At 37.3% G+C, this 25,395-nt stretch overlaps 2 protein-coding genes and 1 long non-coding RNA gene across 6 annotated transcripts in view; 1 reads left to right on the forward strand and 2 right to left on the reverse strand.

The window, feature by feature from the left end:
- On the reverse strand, nucleotides 1-20,037 carry LOC121740286. Of its 3 annotated transcripts, XM_042132946.1 has the most exons (23): nucleotides 19,945-20,037; nucleotides 19,716-19,810; nucleotides 18,463-18,562; nucleotides 18,254-18,313; nucleotides 17,848-18,034; nucleotides 17,504-17,607; nucleotides 16,962-17,075; nucleotides 16,749-16,751; nucleotides 16,678-16,710; nucleotides 16,396-16,443; nucleotides 15,119-15,221; nucleotides 14,737-14,875; nucleotides 14,216-14,339; nucleotides 13,733-13,966; nucleotides 12,183-13,107; nucleotides 11,810-11,959; nucleotides 11,089-11,215; nucleotides 9,532-9,662; nucleotides 8,260-8,274; nucleotides 6,943-7,065; nucleotides 2,469-2,921; nucleotides 1,888-2,141; nucleotides 1-1,772 (listed from the first exon to the last, which is right to left on the reverse strand). In XM_042132946.1, exons 1-23 carry the CDS (start codon nucleotides 19,959-19,961, stop codon nucleotides 17-19), a joined length of 5,295 nt encoding a protein of 1,764 aa, XP_041988880.1. In that variant the 5' UTR covers nucleotides 19,962-20,037; the 3' UTR covers nucleotides 1-16. The 3 variants fall into 3 exon arrangements, with proteins under 3 accessions (XP_041988880.1, XP_041988881.1, XP_041988883.1); XM_042132947.1 differs by lacking the exon at nucleotides 16,396-16,443; XM_042132949.1 differs by lacking the exons at nucleotides 16,396-16,443; nucleotides 16,749-16,751.
- Nucleotides 9,315-25,395, forward strand: part of LOC121740288 — a 19,093-nt gene continuing 3,012 nt past the window's right edge. The window contains exons 1-2 of the long non-coding RNA XR_006037624.1: nucleotides 9,315-9,426; nucleotides 19,340-19,345. This is a non-coding gene — a long non-coding RNA (uncharacterized LOC121740288). The remainder of the gene's footprint in view (nucleotides 9,427-19,339; nucleotides 19,346-25,395) is intronic.
- LOC121740287 (E3 ubiquitin-protein ligase RNF181) overlaps nucleotides 20,180-25,395 on the reverse strand; it is a 16,088-nt gene continuing 10,872 nt past the window's right edge. The window contains exons 2-4 of one of the 2 annotated variants that reach the window (XM_042132951.1): nucleotides 22,495-22,628; nucleotides 21,385-21,559; nucleotides 20,180-20,388 (exon numbers count right to left, since the gene is read on the reverse strand). In XM_042132951.1, the coding sequence (XP_041988885.1) occupies nucleotides 20,254-20,388; nucleotides 21,385-21,559; nucleotides 22,495-22,628 (444 nt within the window). In that variant the 3' untranslated portion in view covers nucleotides 20,180-20,253. Of the gene's footprint in view, nucleotides 20,389-21,384; nucleotides 21,560-22,494; nucleotides 22,883-25,395 lie in introns of those variants that run through there. The other variant, XM_042132950.1, reaches the window with a different exon arrangement.

The following is a 25,395-nucleotide window of genomic DNA, read 5'->3' on the forward strand; positions in this document are numbered from 1 at the left end:
TATATTATAACGGTATTTATTTATTTCTCTCATTAAGTGTAACAGAGACGCTAAACAAGTGGAACTGTTGCTCATGGCGCTTGATGTTTAAAGTGACTGTCATACAATACACAAGTCGATTGAGACTCTCACATTTCAAAATGTAGGATGCTCCTTGTCCAGGACTAAAAATGGGAGTTCCAAAACTTTGACAATCAAACATAAAATATGAGTTGCCTACTTTACCAAATGCCAGATTTTTTGCTGGGCTTATTAAAATGCCCAACATGTTCTTTTCGAAAAAATAAACTAGAGCTCGGCTCAAATTGAATCGGTCCGGGTATATGTTGTAAATGAATCCAAAAATTATTTCGTCAAATTTTACAGTAAAAGAATATGGATACATTTCGTCGAAATTGGCATTCAAATCGTCCAGTTTCAATTCATGGTTTTTTCCCAGTTTTGATGAACATTTTTTGTGATATTTGTCACCGATCTCCACGATTCCATCCAGGAGGCTGCTCGTCCAGGCGCTCAGTTTGCAAGCCTTCGTCATGACTATCGCGACGACGGATACCGCCAGGTACTGCTTGCCGCGATGACTTTCGTCAAATTTCGAATCCCTAGGATGTATCGTCCCCCACAGCGAGTAGAGATCTCCCGCAAATTCAATATCCCAATCGTTCCAGAGCGATTTCGCAATTCTTCGGGGAATTCCCAGGTCGTTGCACGGATTTACCCTAGACCAGGGCACCGTTTTAATTTTCAACCAATACATCTTCTCGTTTACTACGGGTTTAACTTTTCGCGGTTTCAGATACGATACGTTCGGACTCTCGTCGGGCTTAAATAGGGGACTGAGCCTATAATTTAGAGCTGCATGTCTGGGAGCCGCTTTCACCGACGTCAACTCGAAGGTGTAAAATTCCGGGGAGTCGGTCTCCTTGGTGGCTCTCTTGATTCTGTCGATCAACGGATCCAGAGTTTCGTATAAAATCCAGCCAGCAAAATTTCCGGTTTGGTCTTGGACTGCTGCCTTGGGAATACTCGATTTGCGCGAGACCCCCCTCCTACTCGATACACTCGAATCTGAAGACTGCTTCCAATTCCTTTTTTTTGAAGGCGAGGGGTACGGGTCGAAGACATGGTAGCGACCGTCGATTTTACACACGACCAACGTGCCCGTATCGAATCTGACCATGACGTATTTCATTCTACTCAGAACGCCATTTAAATAGTGTTCCAAAAGTTTTTCAGGATTTTCATTGATCACAACGATCCTCTTCAAGTTTAAGTTTATAATTTTTCCGTCGAGTATAATATTTTTGATTATTCTTTTCTCGCACGGGCTCAGATTGGCCGCTTTCTCGTATATTTCCAGGCCCTTTTCGATGCAAATATCGACCATCGTGTGGTCCCACGTGTGGAGGGGATGCATGGTAGCCATGAGCATGGCGATCAGGCTGACGAAGTGGCAGGCTTTCACGTCCGAACTTTTGATGCAGTAGTCTTTCAGAGCCGTCGTGCCCTGGATTTTAACTTCGTCGTTCACCTGCTGGTAACCTAAGACCGTTTGACTTTTAGGGTCGGATAAGGTGACGTGCAGGGATGAACTCCTGCGAGCTTCAGTGATGTGAGTCGCGCTTCCGTGAGCCGAGGACCTAGATTTTCGCGATTTAGGAGAGACATCTCTGGAGTAGTTCGATTTAGACTGTTTTATGAGTCTTCTCACAATAACGCGACTGAGTATGAATTGCTGGTCATTAGTAGTTCCGCCCTTGTTGTTTGCAATCCTGTAAACGGAATAATTTTTTTAGTTCTATTGGTTCTGTTATAATAAACGATAATATAATATTATAATTTTAGATTTACTTATGATAACCAACAATATTTGAATAAAACAATCACCTCGTAACAAGATCGTGTAGATTCCTATACCGCAGCAAGCAAGCTTTTCCCTTATCGTCTTGTCGCAGTCCCATTGGGTTACAGGGGGTGCCATCGTACAAGTAAAACAGGTTATTTCGTTGGAAAATCGCACAACTGTACGTAGATGTAGTTAGCAGGCCTCTGTCGTGTTTGTTGAAGAATTTACACAACAATATGTCTTCCAGCTGCCACGTTACACCTTCTGTCACGACATCGATGTTGGCGTAGTAAGTCTGCAAACAATATAAAAAAATTATGTTACGTAGTCTATTCAAAATTAATATTAGATTAAATTAAAGATTAATTCAAAAGGTATAGACCACAGATAACTTTAGATTCGCTTGGCGGTACTCAAGGAGGCAATCGGCGTAAGTGTACAATATCTACCATTAACTTATACATAATAACTATAAATAGCATGCCTTTTGCATTCCTCGTCCCTTTTGCCAAGCGACTCCTAAATATAGACATAATATTTAGATTTAGAGTCGCTTGGTCGCGGACTCAAATAAAATAATTACTATTATTACATTTATTAAAATTAATGTATGTTAAGTTACCTCTTTGCCAATAGTAATCTGCGGTATAATATGTGCGGGCGCGAGTTGGAATCTCGCATTTTTCTTGTCATACAGCATCTTGCCGGTCTTCACTATGAAATCTACAATTCCGGGCGTCCACGTACTGACGGTATACTTGTATGACGTCACTATAGCCAAGATGGCGACGAAAGGTAGTATGTCCGTCGCGCGTGGGTCCAAAATGGCCGTCGATCCGCGTATAATGTGCGACTTATCCGGTAACTCCTTGAAATTACTCGGTTTTGCCAAATCCTCTACTGCGCTCGACCGGACTTGGTCCTCGGTGAGTGGATCAGTAACTTTCCTTCGCAACTTTCTCAGTTTGGTTCTGTATTGAGTGTCCTCGTTGGGTAGTATCTCCCGGTCTACTTTGACCGGTGGTTCTAGAGGGACAGCTTCGACTTCTTCCACAGTTTGTATTGGTGGAGCCGGCTATAACAGAAAATGACAAATTTATAAAACTATAAAAAAGATATTGAATTTGATATCCAATATTTTTGTTAGTCGGGAAAAAGCTACATTTTTTCTATAATGTACCATCGAGGAAATTGATTCCTAGGCAGTTGACAGACCAACGTCATTTGGTCGGATCATGTCAATTAAGGTGAATAGTAAAGCAAAATGCGTTTTAGACGTCTTTTTGGCGATGTTTTACAGCTAAATTACAGATCGGGAAATACAGAAGTTTTGTGTAATTAGAAAGTGTATCTTGAAATGTATTGTCGTGAACGATATTTTTGGTGATCTTTATTCAGTTATCAGAAAATATATTTTTAAATCGCGTAAGATGTATATTTTAGGATGGGTTTTTTTTTTGGTTTAGCTAATCCGTTTATAATGAATCTTTGCATACATGTTTCTTTATTTTTTATCTTGTTGATCGCGAACCATTTGCGATAAACAGTATTGTAAATTAGAAGTTTTATCATCAAACTCTTTAGTGCCTACTGTAAATCAAACTCCACTAGTAAATGTAGTAAAGCATTTGCTCATAAAATTTAACAGGCGTAAATTAGTTACAGAATGCGTCGTTGTCAACTCGAGATATGTACAACGGAGCGCGGCGTTGCCGTTCCGCGCACACGGCACAAGCAGTGCGTGCTCTTCTTTTGATTAGTCTCACTTTGACAATTTACCGGCTTTAAGTTTTAACAGTTTGCACTTTTCGATTTTGAAAAAAGTGAAAAATAATATTATGATCATGTGATCATCAGATGCATTTACAACAGTCTATTATTTATCGGACATTGTAATGTAAATTGTTACGTAAATGTATAGCATACAGAATAGTTTATCACAGAGACTTCAAACAATTATTTTTTACTGTTACACTATTATACCTACATAACTATAGGATGTTTAAAAAATGTTTGCCATACATGGAGATAATATGCCATAGCTTCAGGGAAGGTTCAGTATTGTTAAAGGAAGCCGTAAAATTTAAAAAAAATACTTTTAATGAACTTTTTAGGGTTCTGTAGTCAACAAGGAACCCTTATAATTTCGGTCTGTCCGTCTGTCTGTCTGTCTGTCCGCAGTCTTGCTCAAAGACTATAGGACTTACAAAGCTGTAATTTGGCATTAAGACCGAGCTCCCTTTTTTTGCTGTGTTTTCTAATAAGTATTACGATCCCGGAAGACGATGAAACACAAATGAAATTGAGATTTATTTAATGATTGTATATTTATCTGATACTTGCCTAACGGAAAACACGATTCACTTATTTTGACTCTATAGTTTCATTTTTCGAAATTATGATTTTTTTTGGGTTTTTCAACAAATATCTGTTACACTTATTGAGTTACTATCATTCAATAACTTGCACTACTACAATCACACACTATATAAAAGATTAACTAAAGGAAATATTAGAATTGTATTTAATTTTTAAGTAATCAATAATCATCAAAAACATTTTTGGGACTAGCGAAATTTACTTTCGTGCTATAATGCGCCGGACCGTTGTTACGCGATATTGTTCACTATTAGCTACAGCGCAAAATACATTTCATCATCATTTAATATACCTTCATGTGTATACGCATCAGACAATGCATTGATTTTCAAATTGTTTTTATTCACAAAATTTTTATTTTTGTAATCCTGTAGGATCCAAGGTAGGATAGTTGAAATTGATGCAACCGAAGGACAAAATTTAGAAGAGTCATTACATCAGATTAATGATAACACGGATTCAAATGTCCAGTAAGAAATATTATTATTATCTTTTAACGTAAATATTAATTATTGATTATATTAAAAACAAAAAGCCAGACTGGAGGGAGTAGTAGTATTTTTTTTTGTCAGCACAATCAGCTGCCAGAATTAGTGGATCCTAGATATCCGAGAAAAATACCTATTAGGGACCCACAGTATATAACAGAGACTGTTACAAGAAAAAATGAAAAAAAGTCAGAAAAAAGAAAATTAGTCCCCCACCATTCAAGCCAACAAGCCCCATTGCCCAAAAGGAAAAAAAAATAACTTAATAATTCTCAAATTTACTCGAATACAAAAATTCCTGTCCTGTCCAATATCCGGAAGTCCAATATTTTGGAGCAACCCCAGATGGCACTGTAGATGACGACACTATAGTAGAAATAAAGTGCCCAAAATGTTGTTACAATGTTGGTGTAGAAAAAGCCATAAATGATAAACAATTAACGTTTTATAAAAAAAAACCAAAGGCGGGTTACAAATAAATAAAAACCACGCATGGTTCTACCAAATACAGGGCCAGCTTCATGTAACCAGAAGCAAAAAATGCATTTTTGGTATATGGTCTTCCAAAAACATTCCAGTTAAAACGGAAATAATCTATCGTGATGAGGAATTCTGGGAAACAAAAATGGAGAAAAAGCTGAAAGACTTCTATATGGATTGCACTTCTATATGGTTTTTATTTTTTTGTAACAAATAAAAACCACGCATGGTTCTACCAAATAAAGGGCCAGCTTCATGTAACTAGAAGCAAAAAATGCATTTTTGGTATATGGTCTTCCAAAAACATTCCAGTTAAAATGGAAATAATCTATCGTGATGAGGAATTCTTGGAAACAAAAATGGAGAAAATGCTGAAAGACTTCTATATGGATTGCACTTCTATATGGTTTTTATTTTTTTGTAATAAATAAAAACCACGCATGGTTCTACCAAATAAAGGGCCAGCTTCATGTAACCAGAAGCAAAAAATGCATTTTTGGTATATAGTCTGGCAAAAACTTTCCAGTTAAAACGGAAATAATCCATCCTGATGAGGAATTCTGGGAAACAAAAATGTAGAAAAAGCCGAAAGACTTCTATATCAGTGGCAAAAAATGAAACATTCATCTCCGCGTCTTCTCCCCTGAAACCTCCCCCACTCCAAATATCATGAAAATCGTTTGAGCCGTATTCGAGATACATATAATACGGGACATACATAAAATACGGGTTAAAAGGGGATAAAATAAAAAAGTATTCTATGTACATATTTATTTTATTTAATTAATTCGAAAAAAAAAAAACAAGTAGTCTCTGTTTATTATTACTCTGCCCACCTCTGCAAAATAAATTGCTAAATGCTACATCTAGCGGAAATATTATGTAACTTACCGTAGCTTGGCAACTAAAGCAAACTAAAGCTAAACAGATGGCGCTCCGCGTCAAACGTCCAAGGTCATTTGCTTAGATATTCGTCTTAAATGGTAATTGTGATCTGTCTGCTGGGTTTGACACAACGCGACCAAACTACGTAGATCCCCCATCTGCCTAGGAATCAACTTCTCTGATAGTACATGAACGCTACCCACATCCAATACGCAGGTCCGTAGAGTCTGAATCACATTTTATCAAGAAAAACATGATCTTTTAATTTTGTACCCTTTTATGTAGGTCATGTTTTCGTCATAGCTGCTCACGCCTATCGGCATAAAGTTGTCATAGTACGCCATACAAAATATTTTAATTTCCTTCTCTCTTCACACTCACGCCCGTCTTTCATATGCCAGGTGAAAAAGAACGACGCGGATTCATCGCCAAATTAGTTTTTTCTCAATAACTCGATAAATATACAACATTTAAAAAAATCCGCTAGGTCGATCTCTCAATGATAGAATTTTATACAATGTGTTAAAATATTAACTTAGTTCAATGCACGGTCATGGCAATAAATGAAAAATTTGTGAAAATTAGATGCATCTTTGTGATTTTTTTTCTAACGAGAAAATTTTAAGATATCGTGTTTTTGCTCAGATCGATTTCTCGGAAACATAATGTAATATCTAATTTTAGAAAATGAAACAACTCGGGGCTTATTTTCAAGTATAAAAATGAATTATAAAAACGACAATTTAGGGTTAGTCGCCCCCTTAATTCGATAGTACTACTATAAGTAAATCGTTCTGCTGTGGGTAAACAACCACAATGTCACGTTGTATGAGTAAGGTAAAACACCCAGTCGTTGACACTTACGGCAAGTTCGTGGTCGGAGTCTGACTGCGGCGAGGGCGGCGGCGGCGGCAGCGGCGGCGGGAGCTCCTTCTTCTTCTCTTCTTTCATCTTCTCCTCTTCTCCCTCCTCTTCTTCCTCTCCTTCCTGTGTTAATCCAATACTTTAATAAAAGGTGTTTAAAAGCATTTTATAATCTACTACCTGTCCCGGCAAACGTTGTTTTGCTGTACAAAGTATTTCGATTTTCGCCCAAATTATTTTATTGAAGTGACCAAATAAGTATGTCACCATGGCAACGTCCATCGCTATCCCGTCGCACAAACAATGGTCGCCGTCAGTCTCGAGTTGTAATAATTTACTATTATTTATTCAATAAATACACTTATCAATATAAATAGTAGATGTTGTCCGATTCTCAACCTTTTTTTTTTAACATGTGGAAATGCTTTACGCATCCCCGGCAAATTGGGGATATCGGCCTGTGTACGTGGGACTCCTGCTACCCACTAAAACCCCATGGTGTTCCACTCATCGCTTAAGGCAGAGTTGCGGGTACGATAGAACCTACCGTAACTCTACCAGCGATCATCTACAGACCCGACACCACCCCTCTACTCGGGGGGCCGCGATGCGCATGAACACCTTGCACATCACGGCTCTCTCTCTCTCGGTGCAATGGGCGGCGGTGTCCCCACACCACCGCCCCGAGTACCCGGCTAATGTAAGTCGCCGCGGCCACGTCGCGTGCGTCTTCTCCTAGGCCGTCTCAAAGGGTCAAGCGCCTCCCGTTCTCTCCTGCGCTCTTCCTCCTCTTTTGCGGTGATGACTTCTTGGGCAAAGTTATCTACTGCCTGCCATGCGATCTCACTGCTCAGCATTGCCCGGATTATCGCTGGCAGCGAGAGGTCCATTCCAATTACGGCCGTAAGGGCCGTACGTTGCTCCATCCAGGAAGGGCACATCGTCATTGTGTGCTCGGCCCTGTCCCTTTCATCAAGGCAATGGTGACACCTTGTGTCCCTTTCTCTCCTAGCTATCTGACACAAATACTGACCGAAGCAGCCGTGCCCGGTGAGCATCTGCGTCAGATGAAAGGAGAGTGCCCCGTGTTTCCGGTTCACCCACTCTTTAAATAGTGACCGGATTGCCTCTATTAGGGCCGATTCTCAACCCTAGCCGATGCTCGCTAAGATTCACGAAAATCGGTCGAGCCGTTTCTGAGGAGTTCAACTACGCACTCCGTGGGCCGTGACACGAGAACTTTATATATTAGATTTTATTAAAGATTGTTCTTATAAAATGAATATTATGTAATGTATGTAAAAAAAATACACTTACTTCTTCCTCTGGTGCCTGAAACCAAAATTCATCATTAGTATTAACATAATATTTTATTTCGCAATATTCATAATATTATAATATCATGCTATCAGAGAAATGAGAAATTGATTTTAAGTGTGAAAAGGCCCTTAGATGGCGAAACATATTTTTTGTTATTTTACTACCCTAAGACCCAATTTCACCAACCTATGTTTGTTAAATCCTAACGAGGCATTACTTAACGGAGCTTAGAAAATTAAACAGACTGTTAAAATACTTATGTCCCACAGTAAAAATTTAACAGCGGATTAGTAAATGCAATGTTAAGTGAACAACGAGTGAACAATTATTATCAATTCGTTCATTCTTGTTATAAGGCGACGAAATTGCAATGTACAAGATTAATACGATATGTTTGCTGCAATGTGTCACTTTCTTCCATAGTAGTATAATAGTAGATAATGCGACCAAATTAAAATATCACTGATCGCATACATTTGTTACGCTATAATAGTTCTTCTTAATTTACCAAGTTAATAATTATTATCTGTCAAAGCTGAAAACATGAATCATAATACAAATTTTATTTACATATTTCGGTTTGGTAATTTTGATACAAGTTAGTATATTTGCAATGTCAAGGAAAATCCGAAGGCTGAATTTTTGGCAAAGTGAAAATAAATAATTATTCATAACTATGAAAATCATTAATAATAAGGACGTAGCGGAAACATGGCGGAAAGAGTCAAAAGTCAAAACAGATTCTTTTATTGATATTGCATATTATTGTCTTTCAAAGTTGTTATTTTGACTCATATAACAGCCTGTTAAATATCTAACGGACCTCCATAGCAGGAATTAAATTTAACAGCGTGTTAGGTGATTTAACATGACATTAGGGCATGGTGGAACGCTCGATAGCTCTAACAGAACATTAACTGATTTAACAAGCCATTATTTATTTAACATTGCTTGATGAAACTGGGTCTAAGAGCTATAACTCACTGGGACGCCACTGCGACGTTACCATGGCAACGTCCAAACAACGTCTGGCGTCTCTACGTCGCCGCAAAGCGCTGTTTTTCTTAAAGTTAAGTTTAAAAGCACCGCTTTGTGGCGACGTAGAGGTGCAGACATGGTAACGTCACTGGCTATGTCGCGATGGCGTCCCGATGAGTTATAGCCGTAAAGGATAAAACTAATCGCGTGTCGTTTTACTCAGCGCCTAAAGGTTAGTTAGCCTTTAGCGCTCTCTCTATTGTATAACTCTACTGAGGGCGAAGAACTAACCACACTGGGCGTGGAGGGCGGCGTGGGGTCCGGGCTGGGGTCGGGCTCGGGGGGCTCCGCCGTCTTGTCGCGGGGCTTCGGCCACGCCGACACCACCTGCGTCGCCGACACCGACGGCGAGCACAGGTCGACTGCATATGGAATGAGGTTTGTCGATATATCATTTGCTACCAGTAGCCCTAGCACGGCCACCAGTATGCGAAATGCGAAATGTATGGACAAACTGTGGAGATAAACTTAAGGTAGCGTTCCGATCTTTTTTCGTTCCCAAAAATTCAATGAAAATGCCACTCTATGACAGACTATAGTCCTAAAAATTCAAATAATATCCTACTGTTTGACATATGACTATAGTCATAAAGTGGCATTTTATTGAATTTTTGTCGCGGTAAAGATCGGAACGGCACCTTTAGTTTATGTCCACAGTTTGTCTATACTTTCGCATTTCTACTTGTGGCCGTGCTAGGGCTACAGAAGGACGGTAGGATCTTTTGTGTCAAATGTCGTGTCAGACAGACACAATATATGACAACTATATCGTGACATGTGTTTATGTTAAAAACTATCAAAACGCTCCAAATGCCTCCTATTTTGAGCGTTTTGATCGTTTTTAACATTATAGTTTGTGCGTTTTATGATGATATCCGTGACACATTAAAATTGACAATAGTAGGGAAGTTACCTAACAAAAATTAAGCGATAATTTAAAAATATAGAATCACTTCGTAAAGGAATTGCAATCGAAATTATCGATTTCGTACTGACATTTCAGTGGTGCCGGCGATTTAAGATGGCCGCCCTTTTTTATCGATTTGATTTCGATTCAACAGAGTCAATCTCTATTGCCATAAGTTCCGTTTCATGCATATGACATTTTTCAAATGTTTTCGTAACAATAATTTTATACTCCTATTTCACAGTTAATATTTATAATTTTATATTAATAAGTTAGCATTTAGCAACTTTTTATTTTTTTTCATTTACAGTTATATGAAACATTTGTTTTTGTAGATAGAACATAATTTATTACATTTAGATTTTTTGGTTTTCTTGTAAAAAAAAACCCGCAGCAAGAAATATGAAAACTGTCACCCATATCATCTTAAAACGCACAAACTATAAATGGAACGCGGAGATGGTAGCTATTTCGTGAAATTTCACGGCTGTTTGACACGACAAACACGATAGACCCGACGGCTACATAGCGCCAAACATACCTTCCTACTCCACCTACCTTTCTTTTGATTTATTTTGTTACGACTTGCCCAAGTCCGTTTTAGGATTTTCCTCAGGCACCCCTGAGATCATAATATCAAAGGGTTTTGGTAGTTGGTATACGCTCTAGATCGGGAATTTGTAGTGAGCTAGTTTACAGACAGACAGAAAGACTGACCGCAGATGTGCGTAACGTTTTGGCCGATATATTTGTTCATACAAAACTCACAAAAATCTCTATACTCATCTATAATGGTCGCGACCAAACTTCTCGATAGCAGATAAAAACTATTCCCTAGATTTTAGATAATTCTGAAACGTGTCATTAGTAAGAGTACTCACTTATTTTCTCTTCCAGGGGCCCGGGTGCCGTATTTTTATATTGTGGCGATATCGGCGGCAGATAATCATCTTGCACGCTGTCTATTAGCGACATTATATCACCTAGCTTCTCTTCGTCTACTTGTTCCTAAAAGACGACAGATAAAATGTACTTTATTGAGTAAAATGATTTTGTAATAATATTACTTTTTACTCTAAAGCAGAGTAACAAGGCTTTAAATTCTGCTAATCTTACTTATTTTGGATCACACAAAGTCGGGATCTGAAGAAATATATTGTATCTGTCTGTTGCTAGAATCACATATTCTCTTAGATGAATGAATTGGTCTCGCGCGCGCGTCGTAGCGCACGTGCGAGACCAATCATTTATCTAAAATAATAATCATCACTCCTCAGAGACGAAAATAATTGTAAACAGTACATGTTACTTGTCGAGATTAAAACACAACCAAATTTTTTAATTAAATTTTATAGTCCGGCCGCAGAACAGGTAGAAGTTGGTACGTTGGTCCATTGTTTGTGTTAATTTTCACTCGCACACGAATACCAATACATCCGTACGAGAGTAAAAGAGACAAGAAGCGATAAGAACTGCGGAACAGTTCTACAAGTAAAATTATGAAACTATAAGGGAGAAATTGTAAAACTTATAGACCTAAGAACAATATTGTACACCAATTTATCAGAAATTACAATTATGAATTTGGCAGTTAATACAAACCCCAACTTTATCTTTGTTATTTTCAATGTCTGGGTATGTGTAGCATAGAATCTGGCTGTCGCCCTTCGCGTGACTGACGTGCAAGACTTGACGCCTGACTTTCTTGTGTCCGTGCAACTTTGTATCACTCAGTGTGCATGTTATACGCATCTACAAACAAAATTATAATTATTAATTTGTTTATAAATACAGGTGACGAATAGAGAGAAACAATAATAATACGGCATACTATTCTAACTAGTAAGATGTACTATTATGATTATTGATTAGTAAGAGAACTAACAAGTAGACAGATTACATTAATATCTTTAAAAACGAAACTTTGTAACCAAATTATTTAAAGCAATTTTTATTTGTAGAAAAAACATGTCACCTTTAGTTCCTTTTTCTTCAGTCTTAAAACTTTGAAGGCGTGTATATAGAATTGTGTAGTCGGCGGTAAATAGTCCCATATCTTAGTGAAGACTTCAGCGGTTGCCTCCGTATCGAGCAGCATGAAACAGCAAGCGTGACCCGAGTCGAATGTTCTTAGGCCATCTTGCGAGCGAGGGTAGGGATCGAAAAGGTAGAACATTTCTCTCTGACGCCACACAGCTAACGAATAGTTAGCGAACTCTATAATACCGCTGTTGTATCCGTGACTAAAGAACTCATCCAATCCCGTTTTGATATTCAAAACGCACTCCTTCGTAGTAAACAGCTGCCCCTTAACTCTATCTCTGTATATAATTATTTCGCACGCGAAAGGCCCAATCGTGATTTCGTTCGGTATATTGTCTATGGTTAAATCTATGATTACTCTCGGATGCGAGCAGTCTCTGTACAGTTTGGTGCCCAACCGTAAAATCTTGTCTATGGTTTTCGAAAACCACGTGTTAGGTGGAGAGATTTTAGCGTACGTCATTGCGACGATTGAAATCGGTAACGCTTGACGAAACTTAGCGTCGTCGAAAGATTTGTCTCCTGCGTGCATACTACCGTTGACAATACCAGTGTTGTCCGCAAGGATTCGATACCCCATAATAACTTTATCCGCCTGAGTTAACTCCGGATCGGACTCAAAACCTTCTTTCGCCTTTTCGTCCGCCATTTTGAGAATTTTAACGGGTGCTAGCACGTACTTTTGGTCGTCGAGTATGGTCCGAGCTAAGAGTAAATCGGCTACGGCCTTCAAGTCTTTAACGTTCATGAGCGCGGCGAATCCGTTAGTAAAATCTGAGACTGCTCTATTATCTCTTCCGGCCGGGTCGAAAATATAGTAGCAGATACTGTCTTTCCATATCATAACCTTGAGCACTCTGAAACAAATGCAAATCAAAGAGACGTCAAAGTAGGAATGAAAATTATTTTAGTAACCTAGTTTACACACTTTAACCTAGTTTACTATACAAGTAACTACTGAGGTCAAAAAGGAATCACCGAACAGAAAAAAAATTTGAAAAGATCTTGTTTCCACAAATTTGCGTAAAGCCATAGATAGGAATGTTTCTGCGCACAAGTAAGAGACACAATATTGTCTTTCTAAGTGTCTAAATACACTAGGCCGAATTTACGCGGCGTAAATTCCGCATGATCACGCCCGCAATGTATTTTAAATTTTGAATTTGTTTTATTACCATTGCCTAGAATACGCAAGTAACCGAAAAAGGCAGAAGCTTTTAGTGTCTAAACACACTAGGCCGAATTTACGCGGCGTAAATTCCGCATGATCACGCCCGCAATGTATTTTAAATTACCGATGACACACTATTGCGTCGCGTTCCGTCCGTATTTTTTTTTGTATGCGTTTGACATTGCGGACGTAATCATGCGGAATTTACGCCGCGTAACTTCGGCCTAGTGTGTTTAGACACTAAAAGCTTCTGCCTTTTTCGGTTACTTGCGTATTCTAGGCAATGGTAATAAAACAAATTCAAAATATACCTCGAAAGAAATACTCCAGCGCGATTTTCATTAAAGAAGGCTTTGAGTCCTTTACATAGATTGTAAACTGTCGGATCCTTGGACAGAGTGTACCCGACTATATCGGGCTCGCCAAGTAGCACTCGCATTCGCTTCCCGTTCAACACCAACGTCTGTTTCTTGTTAAATGGCAACACTTCACACATACCCATCACTGAGGAATGGTCGTGCAAATTCTCAAGGCATTGAAGGTACCTGTTACATATTATTTGTTATTAATATTAAAGTCCAAACAGCGTATCGAGGCACAAAACTTAATATAAAATAACACAATGTCTTCCCGTCGTAATCGTAATACATAATATTGTAATAACTAATTACATTTAATTTTGTGTTTGATCTCTAAATTTTATACCTCCTATTAGGAGGTATAAAATTAGCAGGCTCCTAATCGTTTTGAATACGGGGAGTTAAAACACCAGAGGTTAATATCACATAACGCACCATTTATCCCCGACCTCCATGACGCTGTCTATCAAGCGGGTCGTCCACTGTTTGGGGTGGTAGTGGAACGCCAGACAGTATGCCATCACGCTCATTGTAACAGCTTGTTTGCCGCGAGACTTGCCTGCAAAGAATAATAGATGGTAGGTAATAGAGCCCATTACACAAAATCCTACACGCGATTCATTTCAGTTGTGCCCGCATCGAGTTCTTTTTTATTAAGCTGTGTAATAATATTATGTTGGCAGGTAAAGGCTTATTTTTAATTCTATGAATCATCAGTATGACTGAAGTAACTATGATACAAACTCCAAACCATGAGGCTACAGTCACAAAAATAATACAACATTTAATATTATAAATTGTATGACTCGTCCCGTCGCAAACCACAGTAGAATAACATTTACATCTATAAGAAAATCTAAAATAAAGCAAAGCCCAAAAGCTCAGATATTCATGTTGAGACATAGGAAAACTTCCAATGCAACAATATTGAATAATAAAAGCGCAAACTCGCTTACCGAACTTGGAGTCGAACATATTGTATGATCCAGTGAGTATGCCGTAGTGCGTGTCCGCTCGCCGCTGCGGCACGCACGCCACAACCGTCATTGAGTGCGTCTTGAGCGAGCCGCGCTTGAGGTACGTAGGAATATGAACCTAAAATACACTCATTAAGGTAAAACTAGAGCCGACTACATGTTGTATGTTATCTAATAAAATATCTTGGTTATGTAATTTGTTATTTATCCTTTGTCCATCCCTGGGATTCAAAGTATACCTATCCATACAAACAAATCAAAATCGATATAGCTGTTTTAGTCGGAGAGTAACGACAGATCAGAGTTCAGACAGACAGTGAATGAGAATATTTGTGTATTATAATATGCATAAAATACTCACATGTTCTGGTTTGGGTATTTCATCAACGCCACACACAGAATCATCGTCTCTGCCATGTACGCGAGCCGCCTCTTTTCCTCTCAGCTTGCCACCTAAACGCAATCTGTAACATGATGGTAACAGCGCATTCAGACGTGCGCGTTTTCTGCTGTAGCGTTGTTGTTCTCCCAAAGAAAACACGTGAGCTGAATTCGCGTCTGAATGTGCCCTAACTCTTAAGTAGTTAAGGCCCAGTAGTCCCTAAAATAAGCAGGTCGATGTCTGTCAGTACGAATATCGACGTTAAGAACATTAAAATAACATTCATATCAGCGCGCCTTGTACAGTGGCTGTTACGCGCTCGCCGCGTGCCTTAATAATAGAAAATAGGAGTAAAAACCTTTTGTTTTTAGTATTACACAAATCAAATATATCAAATCGTTTACGTTAGGTTACGAGTTACGACACATATACTACATTTTTTGTTTTTTCTAGAAAATGTGTAATTTAGCCATAAAATGATTTAATTATGAAAAACAGCGTTATAACAGTCATCTTTGGGATTTTTTTCTATCGAGCAGAATTTTTCAAATTGTGTACTGATATATACCTTTGCGTATAGGAAATTTTCTCAATTTTAAAACGGTACTTATTTTATACTTAAATAATGACATTTCCTTTACTAAAAACGTGTTTTAAAAAACCCATTTTACGTAGTTGCAAAACCACAGCGCCTTAATAGGCTACACACGTTTATACGTGGGAGAGCCATGCTTCGGCACGAATGGGCCGGCTCGACCGGATAAATACCATGTTCTCACAGAAAACCGTCGTGAAACAGCGCTTGCGCTGTGTTTCGCCGAGTGAGTGAGTTTACCGGAGGCCCAATCCCCTAACCCCTACCCTATTCCCTTCCCTACCCTCAACTATTCCCTTCCCTTCCCTTCCCTACCCTCCCCTATTACCCTATTCCCTCTAAAAAGGCCGGCAACGCACTTGCAGCTCTTCTGATGCTGCGAGTGTCCATGGGCGACGGAAGTTGCTTTCCATCAGGTGACCCGTTTGCTCGTTTGCCCCCTTATTTCATAAAAAAAAAAAAAAAAAAAAAAACAATTTTAAGATCGCTTGATGGTAGGGTCGCTGCGTTTGATATCTAAGGCACTTTGGTGAAGCGAGGAGCGAGCGAGGTGGGTGTACACTAGTATCTTGCGATTGACATTGGAAGATATTGTACAAAATATGCGACATAACTTTACCCTTAACTTTTAAGGTTACGTTAAGTTAAAACATAATATTACCTCCGTTTACGCTTCGATTTTCTTTTCTTTTTTTGTTCTTGGAAAAGCCTTTAAAAGTAATAATTGCATTAAAATATGTATTATATTATATGAACCAAAATATAAGTGTTTTGTTTTCTTAAAAAAATATCTGCCATCTATTATCTGCTAATTTAATTTGCCTACGAGCTATCTGCATTGATCGATGCTATAGCATCAGTTATAACTGTTTCCGGTAATTTTATTGAGTGTCTCCAATTTAATTAGCATATTGTACACCATAATAAATTAAAATTATCTTACGGGCAGGTTTTTCTGTGACATCGTGTACGGCGCCTAAAATAAAAGTAAAGAAAGATATTATACAAAGACACAGCCTATTTTATTATTATATTTTACGGATACTTCATGTCAACAATAACAGATGGCGCTGTTACTTTACCTTTACAAATACAGTTCAACAAGGATGTTTATGAACGTGGCGAGAAAAGGAATTAACGCTTCTATCATACAAAAACGTCATTTTTGACAGTTCTCCTACCAGCAGCGCCCATTGATACATTCATGGCTATACTGTATTTTATTACCTGGCTTTAGTTGGTTTCCCCTGTGGCACTCTTGTAGGAGCCGAAAAGTGTATTACAGACGGTACAAAGTATTTGTCTCTGTTCACTATGATACCACTGTGCGGCCGATATAGCCTAAAACAGTGTTTAGTTGTTAGGTAATCTTTTGCAAAAACTAAGGGTCAGTTTGCAGTTCACAACGAAATGCAATGCTACGAGATGGTAACAGACGCCGCAATCCATAGTAATATTATAAATGCAAAAGTGTGTCTGTTACCTCGTCACAGCCAAACCTCTGAACCGATTTTGCTGAAATTTGATACAGAGATACTTTGAGTCCTGGGAAAATATATAGGAGTATTTTTTTCCCGGAAAAATTACGGTTCCCGTGCTATAAACAAATTTTGGCGCAACGGAGTTGCAGGCGTCATATAGGAATTAAGGGTGAAGCCAAACGAGCGTAATTTGTGAGTTGTGGACAGGGACAGTTAACACCGGTGTTAACTGTCCCTGCTAAATCATCTTATAGTATAACCCGGACAGAGTTTCAATAAAAAACTTACTGGTGTTCACTTTGTGATGGTAGAGGCGGCACATAATCAGGATCTTTTGTGTACTTCACTTTTTCTGCGCTTATAACTTCTCCACTGGTCGTTGGACTCGGAACCTGAAAATTAGCTTTTTCTTTTGCTATTTTATTTAGACGGTTTATAGAAAATCACTAAAAGTTTGTGAGATTGTTGACAGGATCTTTGATATATTTAATACACCTATGTTGATTAGTTACATGTCTGATGTTAGCCAATCAATCGAGTAGTATGAAAAGACTGAGAAACCCGATATTACATAGTACAACTTTTAAACTAATAGAACAAAAATGATGATAAGAAGTATATCAGACACATACCTTAAGTATCTCTGTATCATCAGGTGTGTGTTTTATAGTTCGTTCAACCGGTGGCAAAGTGATGTCCCCAGAAATCAAATCGGAATACCGCACACACTTTTTTCCACAGGAGCAGGGTCCCCTATGTCTACAGGGTTTGCTGCTGTCTTCAGATATTGTCTCGAAATCCAAACCCACATATGGTTGGCTGAAAATTACAGACAAATTTTATAAGATCATCAATACAAGTTGTATTATTATAATTTATTAACATAAAGAACATCAACCCGATCAAATCTTGAGACTACGAGTACATTTGAAGACGTCAATACGTTGCGGCCGTGTTATATCATACCAGTCGAGTCTCAAGATATTTTGACTGGATTGTAGTTACTAGTAAGGATCATTGGAAAATAGTAAGTTTTACCTTGCTCTCGATGCAGGGATCTTTTGTGGTTCTGTATCGCAATGTCCAATATATCTTAGTCTATAAAAAGTAATTGTTATCATTAGCAAAATACAATTCAGTATCACAAGTGTTTAACTTATATGAATGTTTACTGAGTTTGTTGTTAAAATTACGGCTAATTTACTCTAGCATATTATATTTATTCTGAGGCTGTAAACTATACATACCTCGTATGCACGGATGGTGTCATGGGGATACATGGTTCCTTAGGGTGACGAGACTTAAACTGTCTGGTCTTATATACAGGAGGTCGACTTGGTTTTAATTCTGTAATTATTCACAATAATTAATTCTTTATAAACCCTTACTAATTAAATTATTGATAATGTTTTCATGTATTCATATTCAGATTTCAGACATTATACAGGCTGTAACAAAACTAAGTGATAATACTTTAGGATGTGTATGGGTACCTTCTATTGAGTTCGCTGTAAAAGTAGCAGCTCTGAAATTACTTTATCTTTTGAATGGGAAAATTCATGACACCTAGGGCCAGTGGCGTAACTATAAGGTGGCAGGGCTGGCAAAATGTCACGAGCCCCTACCCAAAAGGGCCCTTTAACGTGACGATTTTTACTGATAGGGCCCCATCAATTTGCCACGGGCCCCGGATGCTATAGTTACGCTACTGCCTGGGGCTTTGCCCAATTGCCCATAATTGCCCATACAAATAGCAGAAAATTTCTTTTTCAGCGTTGCTATTTTCACTGTTGTAGTAGTTTGTATGTACCATCGAGGAAGTTGATTAATATGCAATTGGCAGACCAACGTTATTTGGTCGAATATGTCAATTCAATGTTAATTGTGATCTGTCAGCTCGGTTTGACGTAACGCAACCAAACTACTTAGGTCCCCGATTTGCATAGGAATCAACTTCTCTGATAGTACAAACCCTAAAGTATTATCACTTAGTTTGGTTACACCTTGTATAGCTATAAGTACCTACAAAGTTTTGTCCTTGATGTTAGAAAACTGTCTTGATAGAGACTATTACGTCATATAATATAATATTACATACATAGGTACTTACTGTGTATTTGTAAGTAAGGGGTAAGGGTCAATTCACACCGAAATGGCAGCGCAGCGGAGAGAATTTTCAGTGCCATATGATTTTAAACTTTATCTTCATTATTGTAATTCAGTATCGCTTGAGAAACTTGGAAAGTCTCGCGGCCGCCGGCGGCCGTGAATTCTCAAGCGATATGTATTACAATAAAGATAAAGTTTAAAACCATAATATGACAGTGAAATGCTCACCGCTGCACTGCCATTTCAGTGTAATTGACCCTAAGACTGCACACTGTATAGCCAAGATGTGGGTATAATATTGTTCAATATCCCACTAAACATTTTACATATTTTTTAAACTTTAGATTGTCTATACATGTTTCATAGAATAACCAATACATTAAGTACTCACTTTTAGAACAGTAGGCTATATTTTCGATGACATCTCTAATATCTTTGATGTTGAGTTTCTTACACACATGCTGCAATTTGTGGCATTTACAAGTACTGGAAAAAATAAATATTTAAGTATACTAAAAATATGCCACATAAAAATAAAACAGTTTTGTCATGTTCATAATTACAAAAGTATAGTCCACACTTTTAATTTGAGAACAAAGTCAGCTAAAAAATGTACTTACCGTTTTTTCTTATTCATATTTCACTTCTAAATTTATATTTGCATTACTATAGGTAGGTAATTTATTTTATTTACACTATCCAATGTCAACTTAATTTGTCAGTATAACTTTTTTATCAAATAAATGAACCTTCATTCTACCAAAATAAAAATAAAATGTTTTTAAAAATTTAATTCAATAATAATAATTGAAATTAAAAAGAAATAACCATTTCCATAAAGAATTCCAATAAAATTAGAATAACAAGATTATAAACACAATATTTACAACAATAATAATAATATTTTAATGAACATGGAATGACAAAGATCAACTAAACATAGAGTTGTGTAAATTCTCCAATTCTTCTTTCCTCTGTTCAGCTCTTTTCTTCTCTTTTTTAAATGCTTCATATCCCTCATCATCAGTAGGCAATTCATATCGGCAAAAAGGGCAGGAATTAGTCTAGAAACAAAAAAGAAAGATGACAACTGACAAGTGTTAAATTCAAATATTAGGTCATATTAGGTTGGGGAAAAAGTTTTTTCGCTTTTTATATAAAAATTCAAAAGGTTTTACAATTGACTAATGTATATAGGTGCCATTTTGTTCGATAACATTTTGCCATCTTGTTATGTTGGTAGGGACATGACCCCATTGCTTTAAAAAATTTCGGGCTTCTGATGAAAAAACTGCGACAAGTGGTTTTGGCAGCCCTCTTGTGATGTCAACCTGACACTGCCTAAGGAATTCTGCAGCGACAGAAACAGGTGGAAATCTGAAGGTGCAAGGACAGGACTATACGTCGGATGCATTAACACCTCCCAGCCAAACTCCTGTATTTTGTGCTGAGTGGCTAAAGATGTGTGAAGTCTAGCGTTATCATGGTGAAAAACCACACCCTTTCTGTTGATTAATTCCGGTCACTTTCTCTCAACTTCTTGCTTTAATCTCATTAGTTGTTCGCAGTACAGATCAGAATTGATGGTCCTGCCTGGCAGTAACAGCTCATAATAAATAAGGACCTTCCAATCCCACCACACACACAGCATCACCTTGTTGTGAGTTAACCCGGGTTTCACCAGTGGCCGGCCTTTGACCTCAATCTTTTTCGCACATTCTTGTCATACGTGATCCACTTTTCATCACCAGTTATCAGCTTCTTCAGAAATAGTTCGGTTTCATTACGGCGTAATAAAGAATCACAAATAAGTAGGTTTCTTTCAGTGACCTCATGAGGCACCCAAATATCTAGCTATTTTGTGTCCCCGGCTTTTTTCAAATGTGCCAAAACCGTTTTGTGGTCAAATGGCAAAACTTTTTAATGATACCAAAATCAGCCAGATACAATAATTGGTATAAGCCCAAGAGATTTTATGACAAGTTCATACATACTATAATGCGAAAAGACTTTTACTCCAACCTATTAAAATTGAAAATTTAAAAATATGTTTTTAATACCCGTTCTAGCCAAGTCATGATGCATTTTCCATGGAACTGATGCTCACATGGCATCTGTTTAGCTTTTTCGTTTACTTGAAATTTTTTTAGGCATATAGGACAGCTCTTGCCCATAGATTCTATCACAATTTCCGGGAGGTTCTTTACAGCCTCTTTTGAAGCTGGTGGAGGTAAGCTGTTAAAAATAAAACAATGTTATAGACTACAGTCGCTTGTAATGTAGCAATTTTTGTTGCTAAATCTCAATCAGAATTCCATCAGCATTGTAACAGGTAATATTTTACAAAAGGAACATTATAGAAATAATCAGCATAATTTATTTGAACTTAGTAAATTTTAAGTCCTGTGTGTAAAGACTTTAAAACTTAAAAGTTTATTTTGCTATGTTCATATGACTTATTTACATGGGCGTACCGAGGGGGGGCAGGGGGGCATTCGGTCGTCAACATGATCCAGCTGCCCCCCCCTGGATCATGTTGACAACCCTTGTTTTTTTTTTTTTTTAATGAAATAAGGGGCAAACGAGCAAAAATGTCACCTGATGGAAAGCAACTTCCGTCGCCCATGGACACTCGCAGCATCAGAAGAGCTGCAGGTGCGTTGCCGGCCTTTTAAGAGGGAATAGGGTAATAGAGGAGGGTAGGGATGGGAAGGGAAGGGAATAGGGGAGGGTAGGGATGGGAAGGGAAGGGAATAGGGGAGGGTAGGGAAGGGAATAGGGTAGGGGATTGGGCCTCCGGTAAACTCACTCACTCGGCGAAACACAGCGCAAGCGCTGTTTCACGCCGGTTTTCTGTGAGAACGTGGTATTTCTCCGGTCGAGCCGGCCCATTCGTGCCGAAGCATGGCTCTCCCACGTATAGATAAGTATATTATCTAGTACTTTTATCTATAAAAATTAAAAATTAAGAAAACTAATTTTTGCCATTTGTTTGAAATACAATATTTTTACAACTAAAAATTAATATTTTTTTATTCTATTTAAACACCTAGCTTATAAAAAATCTGATTTGCCCCCCCCCCCCTGGCCCAGAACCTGGGTACGCCCATGCTTATTTAGCTGTCATAATCAAAGCAAAACTGTGGCAAACAGATAAATTTAACAATTACCTGGGCCACTCTCCTGTAAAGTTGTCTCCGTATATACCAAAATCAATCAAAAACCTTGCCATGTGAAGCAAGTGATTTGGTTGCTCTCCTTCACCAAGCTCATTCCAACCCATTTCTTGGAAATAGTCAGCCATAATGCTTCCCGATTCAGTACAGTATTCTTTACTTCATCGGAAACGGGATCCAAACACAAATTTGCCAGTCACTTACTGATTTGAAGAACTTATTAGTTAGTCGACCGCTTTATGTTTATATATTGACAGACACTACACTTTCTTGCAAATTGTATTAATTTATAAACTTCTCATTAATTTGATAATAAACAAGAATTATTGTAGATATTTGAAAAACCAAAACATTAGAAAATCTTTGACGATGACGGTTGACTTGACCAGGTGCCAGGTGGACGAAACTTCCGAAAAAAAAAATTGGGTTCCAAAAAACGTAGCAACTAAATTAAGTTGGATAATCTGTGCGATTCAAATATATTTGTCTCGCTCATAAATAGTGTGTACTCTTTCTAACATTAAGTAAGCGTTTCCCGCCAATGTCCGCCGATTTGAATTTGGATAGATTCAGAAATTTTTTTTCCGTGTTTGAACAATTGTTAAACTCGCTTTTATATTAAAATAAACCCAAAAAAAATTGATAAAATGAGTCAGAAAAAGTACAAAAAGTATGAAATCTGCATGGGACGTAATATCGATAAGAAAACTACATAATAGCAAGATTTCCCACCAACAAGGAACGGTAAGTAAAATTTTAGTATTAATATTGTGTAAGATGTATTTTAAAATTTAAAGCAAAATATATTTAAATAAAACGATGCGCGTCAAAACTCGTTTATCGCGCGGGAACCGTACATTTTTCCGGGACAAAAAGTATCCTATGTCCATTCCCTATACTTACCTACTTACTCAAAAGTATCTCCATGCTTTTCAGCAAAATCGGTTCAGTGGTTTAGGCGTGAAGAGGTAACAGACAGATAGACGGACACTTTCACATTTATATAGGTAGTAGGTAATAACTAATAAGTAATATAAGTAAAGTATATATTAAAACGTATGGATAGTCCACATACTTACTACTTACATGATTATGCAACTGCAACTTTCGTTTTACATAATATTATTATTCTTTCAGTTGTAAGAAATGGGTTCAAGCCACTGGGAAACCAGCATTAGCTAGCTTAACTATTGGTCAGTTACATTATTCTCATTTCTTATGTGGTAAACACTTTCCTGTTAATAACTTCCGTAACAAAGGAACACCACTAACTGCAACTTCCGTAACAAAGGAACACGACTAACTGCAACTGCTTAAGCTTATGTCACCAATACCTGTAAATGCAATATTTTTACACAAAACAGTAACAATCCGAGGTAAGTTTGTATAATTATAATATTTTGTTTCAACACAAACATTAGTAGGTATAGCATTAAGACTAATAATAATTGCCAGGCATTTCGATAAAACTAGGTTTATGATTGTAAATCAGGCCAAAATTTAAGGTAGTCCAGCTTTTGTGGCTTGGGCTCCATCTAGAATTTCATCCTGGCAATTTGCATGTTGTATGATTTCATCTTTTTAAACAAAAATCTTGTAAGGATGCTGAGTTGATTGATATGACTGAGATTGAAATGCTAACTATAGCGTGTTCAGTCTTTTTTATATAGTATTGTGATTGTCTAGCTAGCTAGGTTTGACAATACAGCAATCATACATTAATTACTTTAGCACAGGTACCTTGCCAAGAAAATGCATGATAGAATATTTTCAAAAACATTGCACACATGCACCACACATGATTAAAAAGTGGTTCAATAATATCTTCTCTCTTTCTATAACCTGAATAGTTTACCACTGTAATCAAACTGTAATATTATGTGTATCATTGAATGAAAGTGCAATTGTGTTTATGTACCTACTTAGCTTTTAAAATTACAATAGAACAGATTACCAGTAATATGAGAATCAATTTTAAAAGATTTTATGAATCCAAATGTAAGTTCAGATTAAATTTACATCCAAGTAGGTATAACTTACAAACACAACAGTTTAAGCAAGTATTTAGAAGTATCCAATAAAATATTAAAAGATTATATTTGAATTTTACAGACACTAATGAAATCTCCAGAGCCACCAACCACAATAATGTTATGAATGAGCAAAATTATTTTCTGCCATTTGATAAATCCAAATGTAAGTTCACTTTATTTACATCCATCCAAGTATAGTATATACTTACTTACAAACCCAGCACTTTATGCATGCATTTTTCTACTAATATTGTAATGACCAATTCTCTATTGAACGTTTTCCAGGCACTAAAAATTTGTTACAACTTACAAGATGACACAGTGTTGGATGAGAATAGAAGAAAATATTGTGATGAAGGTAAGTAACAAGACATGAACATAGTTTATTTCTTGTTTATAGTATATTATAATTACACTAACGTTGAAAAAAACGTGTTTTCTAACTAAAGTACACTGTAATATAATGAGGTATATTATATTCTAGAATTTAGATTCTATTTTAAAGTTTCTAATAATTGCAGACTGAGACATACTATAAATTTTTTTATATTAGTAGTATCTAGTAGGTACTAGGTACACATGTTTACAACAACATATGAAGTCGGTTAGAACTAGACATTATTTTAATTAATATTAAGTATAATTTATATGTACCGTAATTAAATCTAAATAAACTTGTCTTGACCACAGATTACTATTATTTAATTGGTCTTGACTCTTGTAGTTTGTAAAGAGTGTTGCCAACCACCTTACAGCGCTAAGCTGTAGATATGCTACAAAAAAACTGTAGAAAACTGTAAATCTCAAATTGAAAAACAGTAAATCTACAGTTTTATCCTTTATGATTTTTTATCAATTATTA

Source organism: Aricia agestis, chromosome 3 (genome assembly GCF_905147365.1).
Source record: "Aricia agestis chromosome 3, ilAriAges1.1, whole genome shotgun sequence".
NCBI classification, from domain to species: domain Eukaryota; kingdom Metazoa; phylum Arthropoda; class Insecta; order Lepidoptera; family Lycaenidae; genus Aricia; species Aricia agestis.

Excerpts from the sequence above, each read along its gene's own strand:
- LOC121740286 (XM_042132946.1), bottom strand. Across the intron at positions 14,340-14,736 it reads TATGTTCGACTCCAAGTTCG|GCAAGTCTCGCGGCAAACAA; the intron begins GTAAGCGAGTTT and ends TATTCTTTGCAG. Across the intron at positions 13,967-14,215 it reads ATGGAGGTCGGGGATAAATG|GTACCTTCAATGCCTTGAGA; the intron begins GTGCGTTATGTG and ends AATATGTAACAG.